The 14,880-nt window shown below is 44.9% G+C and overlaps 1 protein-coding gene across 1 annotated transcript in view; it reads right to left on the bottom strand.

Annotated features, from left to right (window-relative positions):
• The window catches only part of YBX3 (Y-box binding protein 3), a 27,252-nt gene extending 23,832 nt beyond the window's left edge, over window positions 1-3,420 (bottom strand). The window contains exons 1-2 of the mRNA XM_026864181.1: window positions 3,372-3,420; window positions 2,909-3,273 (exon numbers count right to left, since the gene is read on the bottom strand). Coding sequence (XP_026719982.1) covers window positions 2,909-3,273; window positions 3,372-3,420 — 414 coding nt within the window. The remainder of the gene's footprint in view (window positions 1-2,908; window positions 3,274-3,371) is intronic.
• Window positions 3,421-14,880: the final 11,460 nt, after the last annotated feature.

Consider the following 14,880-nt stretch of genomic DNA (forward strand, 5'->3'; position numbering starts at 1 on the left):
GGGTGCGTGTGTGTGCCCACGGGGGTGTGCGTGTGCCCACGGGGGTGTGCGTGTGCCCATGGGGGTGTGTGTGTGCCCAAGGGGGTATGTATGCCCACGAGGGTGGGTGTGTGCCCACGGGTGTGTGTGCCCACGGGTGCGTGTGTGTGCCCAAGGGGGTGTGTGTGCCCATGGGTGTGTGTGTGTGCCCACTGGGGTGTGTGCCCACTGGGGTGTGTGCCCACGGGTGCGTGTGTGTGCCCACGGTGTGTGTGTGCCCACAGGTGCGGGTGTGTATGCCCACGGGTGCCCGGTGCGGGGGGGTGTACGTGTGTGTTTCCGTGCCCAGGGGCCTGCGGGCGGGTGGGTGTTTGGGCCGTGGGTGCGTGTGCGCGTTGGGGGGCCCAGGCGTGCCGCTGGGCGGGTGTGGGTGTGCAGCAGTGTTGTCACTCCCGTTTCTTTCCTTGTCACGTTTTTCTCCCGTGGTGCCCGGCAGTCTGTGCCCCTGAGATGTCTTATTTTCACCCCCGCTGCCCCACTGCCGCCTCATTTCCTGACATCTCCCTCGCCTGCCTCCCTACCTCTTCTTTTTGCCCCGTCCTTCCGTCAGGTTTTGTACAGCCGCCCCGCGTGTCCCTTGGGTGACGTTTCCACTCTCGCAGTCTGCACCCCATCCTCATCCCGCACTCCCTCCACATCACTTTTCTGAATTGCCTCCGCCCTGCGTCCGTCCTTCCCCACGAGATGGACACCTGAACGTGCCTGGCCTTCTCCACTCTCTTAAACTTTTGCTTTGCTTCTCTGTACACCTGAACGCTCAAAGAGCATGGTCCCGTTCCTTTTTCTCTTTGTGCCTCATCCTGATTTCTGCTTTTCCACAATTCACTGACAGTTCTCACAACAAAAATGAAAGCCTTTGCAGGGCATCCATCCCTTGCTGAACATCAGCCTCGGCTGAAGCGTGCTCTGGTGTGGTCTGAACTGCACCAGGTCTCACCTGCTGAAACTCCTCAGGAAACTTCAACCTGGGTTTGGCGGATGTCAGAGCCAAAAGACAAAAGATGCTACAAGGCTGTGACACAGACCCTCCCGCAGCTGCACACAGGCTGAGGCTTAGCTACTCTAGAGACCAAGAGTGAACAAGCGAGCTGGTTTGAAATTCAAAGTACTTTCAGAGCATTCAGAGGTATTTCCACCCACACAGGCATCACAGCTCCCCGTTCAATTACTGACACCATTTTCTAAATCCTGGATGGAAATTATTGTTAAAGTTCTTATTGCGTCCTATTAAATAAACATAAGAAACAAACAAACAAAATAATCTTGTCCCAGAATTCTTAATCCTCCACTCTACGTTAATTTTATTATTTTAAGATTATGTCATTTTGTGCCCTTTTTCATTTGCAGAGTACATGGAAATTTTTATGAGGATGCTCATTTGAATCAATTTTGAGAGGAAGGCTTATTATATTAACTAAAATGTGTAATCAAAATTCAGACACTGACATGCACTTGAGACATCAAATTTATTCTCAATTAAATTATTAATTTTTCTTAAACTAAGTTTAGAGTTTTATTGAAAAGCCCATTCAACAAAAAAAACACAGTATACCAGCTGTGGAAATGTGCTTTATTCCATTCCTGTGTAGAAAATTGGCAATGTTTTCCTTTATTTTTTTTTCCAATTATTTTAATAATGAGAAAACGTAAGAATTATAGAGTAGTCATCTTTTTGCTTTTCTTGCTGACAATTGGTAATATATTTCCTCTGCTTTGGTATTCAATCTCCTTTCAGAAATTACGTTTGGAAGAAATTAAATCCACCAGCCTGGGTAATAAAAAATTATAACTGTTGCACATGGTGACTAATTTCTACATCTCTACATTTTATGAATAATTCCTGTCAACTAGTTGTAAATAACTATTTTATGAAATTTAGAACAGTACAGAATTACAGAAGGGCTGAAGTTGGAAGGCACCTCTGGAAGTCATCTGGACCAACCCCCCTGCTCATGCAGGACCACGTAGAGCTCAGGACCACGTCCAGATGGTTTTTGAGTATCTCCAGGGATGGAGACTCCACAACCTCTCTCTCTCGACTCTGAGTCAGTCTCACTATAAAAAAGTGTTTCCTGATGTTCAGGGTGAGCCTTCTGTTTCAGTTTGTGCCCGTTGCCTCTTGTCCTGTCACAGGGTACCGCTGGAAAGAGCCTGGCTCTGTCCTCCGCACACTCCCTTCAGGTATTTATACACGTTTATAAAATCCACCTGAGCCTTCTCTTCTCAACAGTCCCAGCCCTCTCAGCCTTTCTTCCTAGGAGAGGTGTTCTAGTCCCTTCATCATCTTCGTGACCATTCATTGCGCCCTCTCCTGTCCATGTCTCTCTTGTACTGGGGAGCCCAGCACTGGACACAGCCCTCCAGGTATGGCCCCACCAGTGGGGAGGAGTTACCTGCTGGCAGCGTTAGCCCAAGATACCATTAGTCTTCTTTGCTGCAAAGGGCACACTGTTGGCTCATGGGCAACTTGGTGTCCACCAGGACCCTCAGGTCCTTCTCTGCAAAGCTGCTTTCCAGCCAGGTGGCCCCCATACTAGTGTCTGAGGTGGTTGTTTCCCAGTGGCAGGACTTTGCACTTCTTCTTACTGAACTTCTTGAGGTTCCAGTCATCCCATTTCTCCAGCTTGTTGAGGTCCCTCTGGATGGCAGCACAACCCTCTGGTGTATCAGCGACTCCTCCCAGTTTGGTGTCATCAGAAAACTTGCTGAGGGCACGCTCTGCCCCATCATCCAGATCATTCATGAAGATATTGGACAGGATTGGGCCCATTATTGACCTCTGAGGTAGAGCACTAGTTACTGCCCTCCAACTAGACTTTGTGCCACTGATACCACCCTCTGGGTCCAGCCAGTTTTCAATCCACCTCACTGTCTGCTCATCCAGCCTGTACATCAACAGCTTCTCTGTGAGAATCTTATGGGAGACAGTCTTGAAAGCCAGGTAGACAACAGCCACTGTTTTGCCCTTGCCCGCCAAGCTAGTCATTTCATCATCAAAGTTTATGAGGCTGGCTAAGCATGATTTCCCCTCAGTGAATCCATGCTGGCCACTCCCAATCACCTTCTTCTCCTTCATGTGTCTGGAAATGGTTTCCAGGATTAATTGCTCCATCACATTCCCATGGATCAAGGTGAGGCTGATTGGCCTGTAATTCCCTGGGTCCTCCTTCCTGCCCTTATGAAAGTAGGAGTGACATTTGCTTTCTTCCAGTCCTCGGACACTTCTCCCAGTTGCTATGATCAATCAAAGCGTATTGAGAATTACCTTGCAATGACATCTGCCAGCTCCCTCCTCACTCATGGGTCCATCCCATCAGGGCCCATGGACTTACCCATGTCCAGCTTGCTTAAGTATTCCCTGACCTGATCCTCTTCCACCATAGATACATTTTCCTTGCTCCAGGCTCTTCCCTGTCTCTGGAACTTGGGTTTCCTGAAGGCAGGTCTTGCTAGTAAAGACCAAGGTAAAGAAGGCATCCAGTACCTCAGCCTTTCCCTGGTCCTGTGTCAGCAGGTCCCTGGTCTCACTCAGCAGTGGGCCCATGTTTTCCCTAGTCTTCCTTTTGTCAGCTATGTACTGGGAGAAACCCCCCTTGTTGTCTTTGACACCCCTCACCAGATTCAATTCCTTTTGGGCTTTGGCTTTCCTAACCTCACCCCTGCATGCCCAGACAGTGCTTTTGTATTCCTCCCAAGTTATGCATCCTTGCTTCCACCTTCTGTATGCTTCCTATTTAAGTTTCAGTGGGCTTTCCTTTTTGTGGGCCAGGAGCCCCTAGTTCATCCACTCAGGCCTCCTGGCATTTTTGCCTGACTTCCTGCTCATTAGGATGGACGACTCTTGAGCTTGCAGGAGGTGATTGCCGAATATCAACCGGCTTTCTTGGGTCCCTCTTCCCTCCAGGGCCTTATCCCATGGGACTTTTCTGAGAAGAACTTTGAAGAGGCCACACTCTGGTTTCTCCAGGGCTATGTGCTTGCTTTTTGGCTGGCTCCCTGCTCTCATGGCTGCTGCAACAAAGACTCCCTTTGACCTTCACATCCCCAGTGAGTCTGCCCTTGTCTGGGAGCAGAGCATCTGTCCTCATTGTCTCCTCTATCACTTGGGTCAGGAAGTTGTCATTGGTGGTCTCCAGGACTAAAGTCCTCCATGAGGACAGGGTCTGGGAATCTGAGGCTGCTCCTGTCTGTCTGTACAGGGTCTCATCTGCTGCTTCTTCCTGGTCAGGCATCCTGTAGCAGACATCCATTGTAATGTCACCCATACTGGTCTGCTCTTCAACCTTCGCGTTGTTCACATCCTTGTGTTGGCTCATCATCCACCCGCGGGCAGAGCTCCAGGCACTCCAGCTGCTCTCTCACATAATGGGCAACTCCAGGTCTTAGCCTGTCCTTCCCAAAGAGCCTGTAGCCCTCCACTGAAACACTCCAGTCATGGGAGCCGTCCCACCACGTCTCCGTGATCCCTGTGAGCCTGTAGCCCTGCAACTGCACACACATCTCTAACTCATGTTTATTCCCCGTGCTGCATTCATTGGTGCAGCATTGGCTCTTCAGAGAGTCACCCTGGCATGCTCATTTCACCAAAAAGGGTCTGGGGTTTTATTCCATAAGGTTGCCTTGTCAGCACTTCCTTGCTTACATGCAAATGCTTGAGTCTGGCTCAAGACTTGATCTGTCGTTTTTTTTGTTTCCTTTTGGTCACATTTCTCCAGCCCCTTTGCTCATCACCCCTGTCCATCACTCCCTCACAGAGCTGCTGGTGACTGTCCCTCCCACATCGTTCCTAGTTGAAAGCTCTTCTCACCAGGTCAGCCATTCTGCTGGCAAGGATGCCTTTGTCCCGATTAGTGAGGTGGATCCCATTTCTCCCAAGCAGATGCTGATCCTCAAAGTCCCATGGCTGTAGAAACCAAAACCCTGTTGCTGACACCATGTCCTCAACCAGTTGACACACAATCATCTCCTCTTCCTCCTCGTATCCTTTCCCCTCCCCAGCAGGGTTGAGGAGAACCCCATCTGGGCCCTCATGACCTGACTATCATGCCCAGAAGGAACACTGTTGGCAGAAAAGGCGCTATTTTTTAAAAAAAAAAAGTGTCTTAAAATTTCTAAAAATTATTTTCATGCCTCTCTTTCCTAAAAAGTAGATCCATCGCACATCAACAACATCCTTCTGACATTGCAAGGGGTGGAAATATCAATCTAATGCCCTGCTTAAATTGCTCATAACTTGGCCAGATTGTGATATCTTGGACTGAAATTTGCACTTCTTAATCAACAAGTTCAGCAAAAGGTAGTCCTGACAGTGAGATGAGGAAAAAACACTTTGTTTTCCTTCATTTCAATTTGTTTTAGGACTTGGCTTTGCAAGTTACAGTGACTCTGTGATTTTGAATAGGGAGTTGAAATGTAGCTGTGATAGAGGTACATGTTTTACAGTTCCTGTTTGGGGGGAGAACTAAAAGCACCCCTCAAAACTACTAACAATCGAATTTCACCAAGTAATGAACTTCTGAAAAAATATCTTTAACACACGGTCGTTAGAGAAATGATCCAAAGGTGTTGTCTGGAGGTGCACCAAGCATGCTCCAGCTCTTGCTGCTTGAATCCCATGTCTGTCACTCCTGCACAAGCACCACGGGACACTCCAGCTGAGGACAACTGAGCACGTCACCCGTGCAATTGCAGTTCCTCTGGGTCACGGTGGCACCAGTCACCGGTGTTTGGAGAGAGAAGACTGTCCCGTCGGTGCTCTTCCATGTGCTTCCTGCTGCCCAAGTTGTAACAAAGGCAGGAAGCAGAGGATGGCGTGGGAGCATGGGCTCCACCAAACGCCAGCCCAGGGGCTGAAATCCAGGGTGAAGACGCTTGTCAGAAGGGGATGAAATACTGGGCAACCCATTTGACAAAAGTCAGTGAAGCTGCAAAGTTAAGCAAGGAAAGGTTGAGAAATCCTAGGAATGACGTTACTTGTAAGTTTGAAGTTCAGCCCCCTTAAGTGTAGGAATAATTTTGCATTTCTTAATTAGATGCTCACATATTCCTCTTCCCACAGGATCCTGCCTTTTTTTTCAGCAAATGAGCTGTTCTTCAGTAGTCCCTTTCATCTTCTACACTCGATGTGCAGCTCAAGCTATTATTTAATGCATATTATATAACCCTCAAACTCGATGCAGAATTATTCATTCCCCTCTTTCTTTGAGATCCTGTGGGGCTTTTACCGTTATGTACCCATGGATCCCAAGCATTAATGAATGTATTTTATCCAGCGTCATGTGCAAACAGCTGGGATTATCATCTCCATTTTGGGGATGGGGAACAGAGGCAAAAAGAGATTAATGCTACTCTTTTCGAGTATCTGCTGATGCTGGGTAGATGCCTTGTAGTTTCTTTTCCAGGGAACTTGCTGTTTTACGAGTTGGGTGGGACATGAGACACCCGCATGAGGCGGGACATGTAGCATCGGAGCATGGGAGCTTTTTTATGGGGTTATTTTATGCTGCTGGCTTCGGAGGAGGTTGCTCCTGCAGATCCCGAGTGGGAGGAGATGTCTCACTGCAACACCAGGTCGGCAGCCTGGGCCCCCTTGGAGGGATGGGGTTTGAACCCCTCCTCTTATCTCTCTGTTTCCCACCAGTGAGCCTAGGTCATCGTGCATCATGTCCTGTGAATTTCTCTCTTTCAGTGGCTAATGCTCTGTGGGGCATCCCAGGCACTCAGCAAGTCTTCTGAATCGCCAGGTACCTGCATGAGACTGTGCAGCTCTGAAAAATGAAATACATTGTGGTTTTTATAACAAATATTACATTTATTCGCAGGCTTCCCTTTACAATCCTAGCCTCTGGAGTCCTGTGATAACTTGAAAATCTGTGCTTTTGTTTCTTTGTGCAGAACCTGCTTACTCCATGCTGGCTGCAGAAAAGGTCCTGAAGTGTACTGTTCAAGGCTTAGATACTGAGAGACAGATCAGAAGAGCTAAAATTCATCATTGTTCTAAAAATTTCATTATTTTAAATCAACCCTGGTGCATTTTGAGTGCTGGGAATTGGCGAGAGTATACCATAAAAATTCTAGATTAGGTGGATAAAGTGCATTTGATGATTTATAGATATGAATAGCATGTTCTACTTATAAAGTAGCTCTTTAGGGGCCTCAGGCTCTACTGAGAAATCTGAGGGGAAAACAGGATTTCTGAAGTTGACATGCAAGATAGCTGCATTCACCTGTCTGTAACAGGACACACTGATCCAATAGGCTAATTCAAAGAGCAAATTGAGCTAACAGGTTTTGTAATTAGAAAATGTGGTGTTCACCGAAGTGGAAACATTTTGCAGATACAAATCAATTTCTGTAATTGTATTTCTTGGGAAAAAAAAATAAAATTACATAACACCTTTCAATAAAGTGGAAAGGTTCTGTTTCAATAATTGCAGAAACTAACATTTTGATATAGCATTTCCAAATGATTTAGTGTACTGAAATTGTTCTATGTAATACAGAAATAATGTTGATTTTTTTTTTTTTTTTTTTTTTTTTTTACAGTATATTTCTGGGGATATGTTTTATAAAATACATCTATAAATACTCCCTTTTCTTCCAGTTTTGGAAAAGAGAGATATTTAAAGCTGCAGAATTTCCTTTAAAATGGAAAAACCTGGTCTTTCCAGGTCTAGCTCGGCAAGTAAGAGACTTATTGGGCCTTAACCCTGAATTTAAACTATAAATTCTTCAACCTATGAATAGTCTTTTAGTGTGCTCTTCTACACACCCTGGCGTAACTGGGACTTTATCTTCACTGCAGCCTGTGCCTGTGTTGATATTGTCATAAAACCGATAATACAATGATCTGCCTGCCACAGGCAGGTCATTTAAACTATCTACTTACCTTCCTTATTGAAAAATTAAAAGTTATAGCATTTACTTACAAAATAAAGTTTAAAAAGTCAGAAAATCATAAGCTAAAAAATGTAGCACTTCATCCACCAAGTCAGTGGAAAAATGGGCTTGGGATTAAGCCCTAAGATTATGGTTGGATCTAAAATGTAGAGGACTGATTGATCTTGATTACTTTAAAATTACATTTTATATCATCAACAGCTACTTCTCAAGTAACATCTTTAATTATGGATTGAAGGCAGTTTTACAAAATCCAGAAAGTTGTTGGTGGTTTGGGTGTTTTGTTTTGGTTTGGTTTGGTTTGGGTTTTTTTTTTTGGAAGGCTTTTATTAAGAAAAAACAATTTACACTGACTTTAATGGAAAATATTGATAGTCTTGTAAATCCTTTAATCTAGAAGGAATCAACATGGTTTATAGATTAAATATCTGCAGCGTACAGCAGTCAAATGCAGCATGCTGCTCCACCAACCTGTGTCCAGAATATTTCAGAGTAATGACATAAGAGGGAAGTAAAGAGTATCTTTCCCATTAGAGCTGTGGAAGGTTGTCTTGGAAAATACAACAAAGTTACTGTGGTAGGAAAGTAACAAAGACTTCAGAAGTCACCTTCTCTTGATCTTCATGTTGACCTGCATGCATCTCCCAGCCCATTCTGAGAAATGTGATGTTGAATGTGGGGAAAAAATTTTCCAGTCGACAGTTTATGAGAGAGTGCTATGAATTGAGATCGCATTTGTTAATAATTTTAAGAAAAAAAAAAATTAAAAAATACTTCCAAATTGTCAAAGAATCCATCTGAATATGTTAAATGAGTATGTAGGTAATCTACATACAGTAGTCCTGCTTCAGCATGTCCAACGAAGAACCATCAATCCCAAAATAACCCATAGCTTGGCACTAACCTGGGAAGTGATGGATTAAATTCACTTTTAGGATTGCTGTGTTCTACCACACAGAGGATGTGTTTCAAGCTTGGCTGAAGTACCCTAGAATTATTGTTAATAAGCAATTTTGGATCATTCCAGATGGAAGGACTTAAAAGGACTGTTGATGATTTGTGTGTTGTAAAATACAGAAAAATTTATAAGTAAAATAATTTTGATTATTATCCGTCTGTCTGTGAGATATGAAGAACCTGATTCCAGGCCAGATTGGAAAGACCTGAACTTGAGAAAAAAGCTGCTGCTCCTGAAAAATGAAAATTTCTTTGCTAAGAGATGAGAGACCTGACCAGTGGTCAGCAAAGGAAAAAGTTCCATTGATGGATTGGCATCTACAAAGTTCTGATCCGATCCCAAATGTGTCAAAAACTGGGTAGCTGACTAGGTTTAAATATATTACCGTACTACCATGCAAATGTGATTTTTAATGAAGAAACTGAGGAAAGAGTTTAGGATGCGCTTGCTAGAGCCATCCTCGGACTCTCTCAGTGGCTGGGGAGCCCTCGCCAGCTCTCTGCCCTGGCTCGGCGTCCTGCTGCGCATTATCCCGCAGCGGCAGGGTCAGCCCTTTGTAGCGTTGCTCCAGCCAAGGCTTCTTGCAGCGGGTGTCTTAGGGGTTAAGGTGACATAAGACAAACACACAATAGGTGGTGTTATTCTAGTGGAGTATAAAGTATAGCTGGAAGGACCTTATCAAGATAAGGAATTAGCTCACTAGAGCACTGAATTGTGTAGTGACAGTCACACCGGCTTGCTTCCGGATCGGTGTTTATTCACCGTTTGAAAAAGACTGGATGACAGCCAGCTGTTGGCTCTGTGAGAAGGCAAAGGAACAAGATGTCTACACCGGCAAAGGACTTGGCGAGTTGTTGATTCGTGTTATAGTCACAAACAAGTATAGAACATGGTACCTAAATTTCAACTCAGAAAAACCATTCCTCAGCCACATACACACGCCACAAACCCCGGATCCACAGATTTGACTGCGCATGTAAACAGAGACCATGCACACGGAGAGAACTACAGCCAGCACATCCTTTCGTAGGTCGCAGGCAAATGTGCGTTTGCTTGCACTCCGGAACAAAAGCTCAGATTGGCAGAACCCCTCCCCACTCCCCTGCTTCGTCATGGAAGACAAGGGTGACCTGAGAGCAGCCACCAGAGATCTGTGGAGCCTCGTTCCTACTAAGGTGGGGAGCTGCAGGTCAAACCCCAGGCAGAGCCTTGGCGTAAGCAGCTCAGTTCAGTACATCAGTGAGAAGTGCTGAGGTGAGAAGGTAACAGAGAAGTGCAGAACCCGCTGCGCTCCCTAGGGGACACAATCTTTTTGTGTCCTCCAGCATCTCTCTGGGAAATGGTCTTTCCCTTGCATTTCATGGTTATTTTTGAAGTCACGAGCTTTGACTGCCTTTGTAATCTTTTCTAAAGTGACAGTCTTTGTATCGCTGTGGAAAGTACAATGGCAGCAAGGATCAGGGGGGTGTGAGTGGAAGAAGTGTCAAAGGAATGTAAACGACCTTCTGACACAGAGTCAGTACTCAGAGGAGTGTGTTGCCGAGGAGTATCTTCTGAATGATTTGTAAGTACAATGCCAAGAATAATAAGAAAATAACACACTCAGGGGAGTATACTCTACCCATGCACTCTGTGGAAAGAGCATTATATGTAAGTGCTATACCAAGATGAAGAATGCTGTGGTGACATACGCCTACAGCACTGGATTCTCCTTTTGCCTCTCATGGTGAATGAAGACCGCAGCGTTAATAAATTCCTTCTCTGCACCTGAGTGTGCCATCAGCTTTTTTTCTTTCTTGTCCTCGGGGAGTTTTGTGAAGGAAGTATGTGTCAAAGCAGACTTGGACACTGTGATTCAATTCTTAAGTCTGGGGCCTGTTCTTCCGAAACAAATTTTCTCCTTTTTCTCTGAGCCTGATCCCACCAGCTGTAATGTAGCATAGGACTGCACATGCCTACGGGGAAAATGTGTTGGGAAATACACTGAACATGGTCAACTCAAGGTTTTACGACAAGTCATTAAAGGTTTTTTAAAAGTTAAAAGTGGCAAGTGAGGAGGGGAATTGTCTGAACCAGTGCAAAAGGTTTATAATTAGGAAAGAAATCACTGGAATAAAGAAAAAATTATCCTGGCCTGTGGGGCAGGTATCTGCAGGCAGGTGCCAACTCTGTGCCTGGCAAAAGGAGACATGCTGATAGCTAAGTGGTTCAATCCTTTGTTCATAAAAGCAAGTGTCAGACTCCATGGGGGTGGCAAAAATCCCATTTAATTTAAAGCTGAGTCGCATCAAAGCAAACCAGAGCTCCAAAGAATAGATTGTAGAGAGGAATCCTGCTCTGCCAAGTAAGAAGTGTCTAAGGTGTGATCTAACGCAGTGCCTTTTCACCAGGCATTTATAGGACACTGAAATGCGTATGCCCCAGGAATGTCTCCTGTCTGTGCTGCAACATGAGCTAAATATTGTTGGACTCACAGCAGCTCCCAGCAGACTGACAGTCCAAGATAGCAAGGCTGCTTTTCTGAGAGGTTGTGTTGTCCCAACATGGAAAAGGCTGGATGTGGAGCCTGCTCTCCTCTTCTGTGCCGACACCAGGAGCGCCGGTGAGTTCAGGTGGGCTTACCTCATGGCCGCATGTAAGAGAGGAGGAGAAGAAATCCATCAAGGGCCAACCATAATACAAATCCATCCAATCTTAACTCCCTTTAACAACAGCAAAAATGAAAGCCTTGACCTCTTCTGAATGATTTCTCCCTGACTTAATGCCCTGATCATTTACAAGACACTAATTAAACAGTTAGAGCATTACCTGCATCCAGTTTCCGGAAGTGATGGAACCAGCTGATACCCGAATGATGTTGTTGCCTGACAGCACATATAGAGGCACACCACAGGGTGCTGATGTCCAAGGAGGCAGTTGCTTTCCTTCACCTGAGAGAGCTTTGAGGTGCTTCTTGGAGCCATTTTGCGAGTCCTGGCTGCAGGTTAGGCCACCAAATCGTAATGATCTGAGATTGACTCTAAAGATGCATTTTGGCCCCTTTTAGAAAGCCTATTTTTAACTTAAAGTTTGGGAGGGTTGTGAAGTTTTTTTTCGAACAAAAGCCTTGCTTCAAAGTAAAACCATCAAGATTCTTTTGTTTTTAAAATGCTGAAATGTAATACTTGGATTTTCTGGATCGTCTTCGCCTTTCTTTATTCATGACTTCCCAAATATGCCCTGAGCTTGCCAGTACACAGGCACCTCATTTCTCAGTTAATCCATCCCTCTTGTCAGTGCGCTGCTGTTCCACGCCATATGAAGTGTCTCATGAAGAAGAGACCCTGCGGATCACAGAACCACAGAATCATTCAGGTTGGAAAAGACCCTTGAGACCATCGAGTCCAACCATCAGCCCGACTCTACAAAGTTCTCTCCTACACCACGTCCCCCAACATCTCATTCAAATGACACTTAACCACACCCAGGGATGGGGACTCCACCTCCGCCCTGGGCAGCCTGATAGAAGCAGCTCAGATCTCTTGCCCTAACCTCGGAATTTTGTGATCATAAAGTTTTGGGAGTGAGTGCCAGCCATGCTCATGGACATGAGGGACATTCCCCTCAACCCCTCTCCACTGCTGCGTGAGGATGTGAGGCAGTGATGGGATTTATCTTCCTCTGAAAATATGATGTATTCAGCATTGTCTGAAGTAATAAAAAATGAGCCAGCTCCTATTAAAGCAAATCCCATTCCCCTGCTCTACACAGCTATCCCTTTTCCTTACTTCTTCCCAGGAATTTTCAAACTCACACAGGAATCCCGCGAGGAACTTCATCACATGCAGAAAGGCTGCTACGTTGCCTGCACCTCCTTTTCCTTTTTGAGCCAAAAAACTTTTTTTTTTTTTTTACCACTGGTAACTCAATATGATACATCTGTGCCAAAAAACTAACAGAATCAAAGAAATTTAAAATGGAAAGGAAGACAAACCTTCCAAGGTCAGCAGACATAATGGTTTTATCAAAACTTGTGGCTCTTAATAGAGTAAACCAGAGAGATTTATTCAAGGTCCAACGATGAATCCAGTCAGTCAGAGCCAGTAGATGGCAGTGAAAGATGGGGAATAAGGAAGATTAAACCTGTAATTGAGAAGCAGCAGGCGGGTTCTCATTTCAATGCAGAGGCTTCACTAACCTGGTGCCATACTCTGTTTGCAGGTAGAAAGGCATGATTTCTTGGAGAACCATTTTTTCCTTATGCCTCATGCCTTTCTCCTTAGGTTCTTTGGACACGCAGGAATCTGTACAGTAAATTTATGTTTTCACCATTTAACCCAAGAAATAAGATTCCCTAAAGAACGATTGCAAACCCAATGCCCAGTTCATAGGATCACATATAAGCTGCTGAAAGCCAGCTCCTCCTGACCCAAGGCCCAGTAACTGGTGGGTGTGATCCAACAGCTGCACAACAGCTCATGGAGAAAGGGAAGACTACAGCCAGCTGACACACAGAGAGCCAGCTGAAGTTAGGGAGAGCCCATTTGTCCACAGTAATGTCTGGTCAGCGTTTGGATTAGCAAATTGAATATGGCAAAGAAAAACCATCCTGGGACCTTGAGCGAGTGTAGTGGTCAAAGCCCAGAGTGTGCACTTTAATACAAAGCAAAACCTTGTACAGCAGAATGCTGTGTAGTCCTGCATTGTGCGAGCTGAATGAAACGCTTGGCATTGTGGTCTGCACGAGCTGTGATGCCACCCTGCAACAACTGAGCACTTCCCACCTGGGCACTGAGGGACATGACTCTCACGGGTCACGCTGAGAGGGATGAAACACGGGAGCACAAGACGGCAGAGGGTCCTGGGACCCTGGCTTTGACACATCATCATCATGTTGTATCCTTAGGAAATGTGTTAAGCTCCATCCCAAAACTAGTTTGTTCTACTCTTCCCCCCTATAAATACCCTCTGATTATCACCTGTATATCCCATGGGTTTCACTCCACTCCAGCTATGACACATACCATAATTCTATAAACTGCAATGAATATAAACACAATTCACTATATCTAATACATAAAATATAGAATTGATATAATTAGTGAGATTAAAATACATTAAAAGTCTAAATATAAATAATAAAAAGTCCAGTTCACATTGGAAGCAGGTTGACATTTTTCACAGAAAGTGGCTCCCGACAAGTGAAAAATTATTCTTCAAAAATAGTTCTTCAAAACCTAAAACAGTTCCAGCAGGTAAAACTTTTCAAATAAACTTTTTCAATGAAAGTAGAAGCATTAATTCCACTGAAAAGTTTTCTCAGGGGAAAGCCACTTAATCACAAGCTATACGTAACATCTAGAGGAAATAGCATCCTTAGCTGAGTCACCAGCAACCACAAAGACTCCTGGATTTTATATTCAGGGCCTGTCCCTGCTGAGAGTGAGAGATCCCTCATGTCACGGCCCTAGGAGGGTTTAAATTAAACCAACCTCACACACATTGTGTGAGGCTGAACTTAATTTAATGGCTTCTGCCTGGTATCCTAGAGGGATATGTGTTCTCTGAAGACACTTCAACAAGACCCTTTGGTAAGTCCCAGATTGTTTGAATTTATCCTTGAAATGTACTATTGTTCCTTTTTCCTCGCCTTTTCACAACCGTCACCATTTTAGAATCACGGAAGAATTTATGTGGAAACAAGGTCATCTAGTCCCACTCCCTGCTTGGAGCAGGGCTAACTTCAAAGTTTGATAAAGTTGCTCAGAGTTTCTTGTAGAGCTGAGAAATCTAATAAAATCTTGTAACTAGGACAACGAAAAAAGCTCACTGAATGGCAAGGAAAGTCTTTGTCATGGCATCTCTTTAAGCCAGAGCCAAAGGCATTCACTGGCACACTGTTATTGACACAGAGTTACGTAGCCCCTGTTACAGACCGTGTAAAGAACTAGTATCAACTGCACATGTGATACGTATAAAGTATGACTACCACTTTGCATCGTGCT

Source organism: Athene cunicularia, assembly GCF_003259725.1.
Source record: "Athene cunicularia isolate RWA chromosome 1 unlocalized genomic scaffold, athCun1 chr1_part2, whole genome shotgun sequence".
Classification (NCBI taxonomy): domain Eukaryota; kingdom Metazoa; phylum Chordata; class Aves; order Strigiformes; family Strigidae; genus Athene; species Athene cunicularia.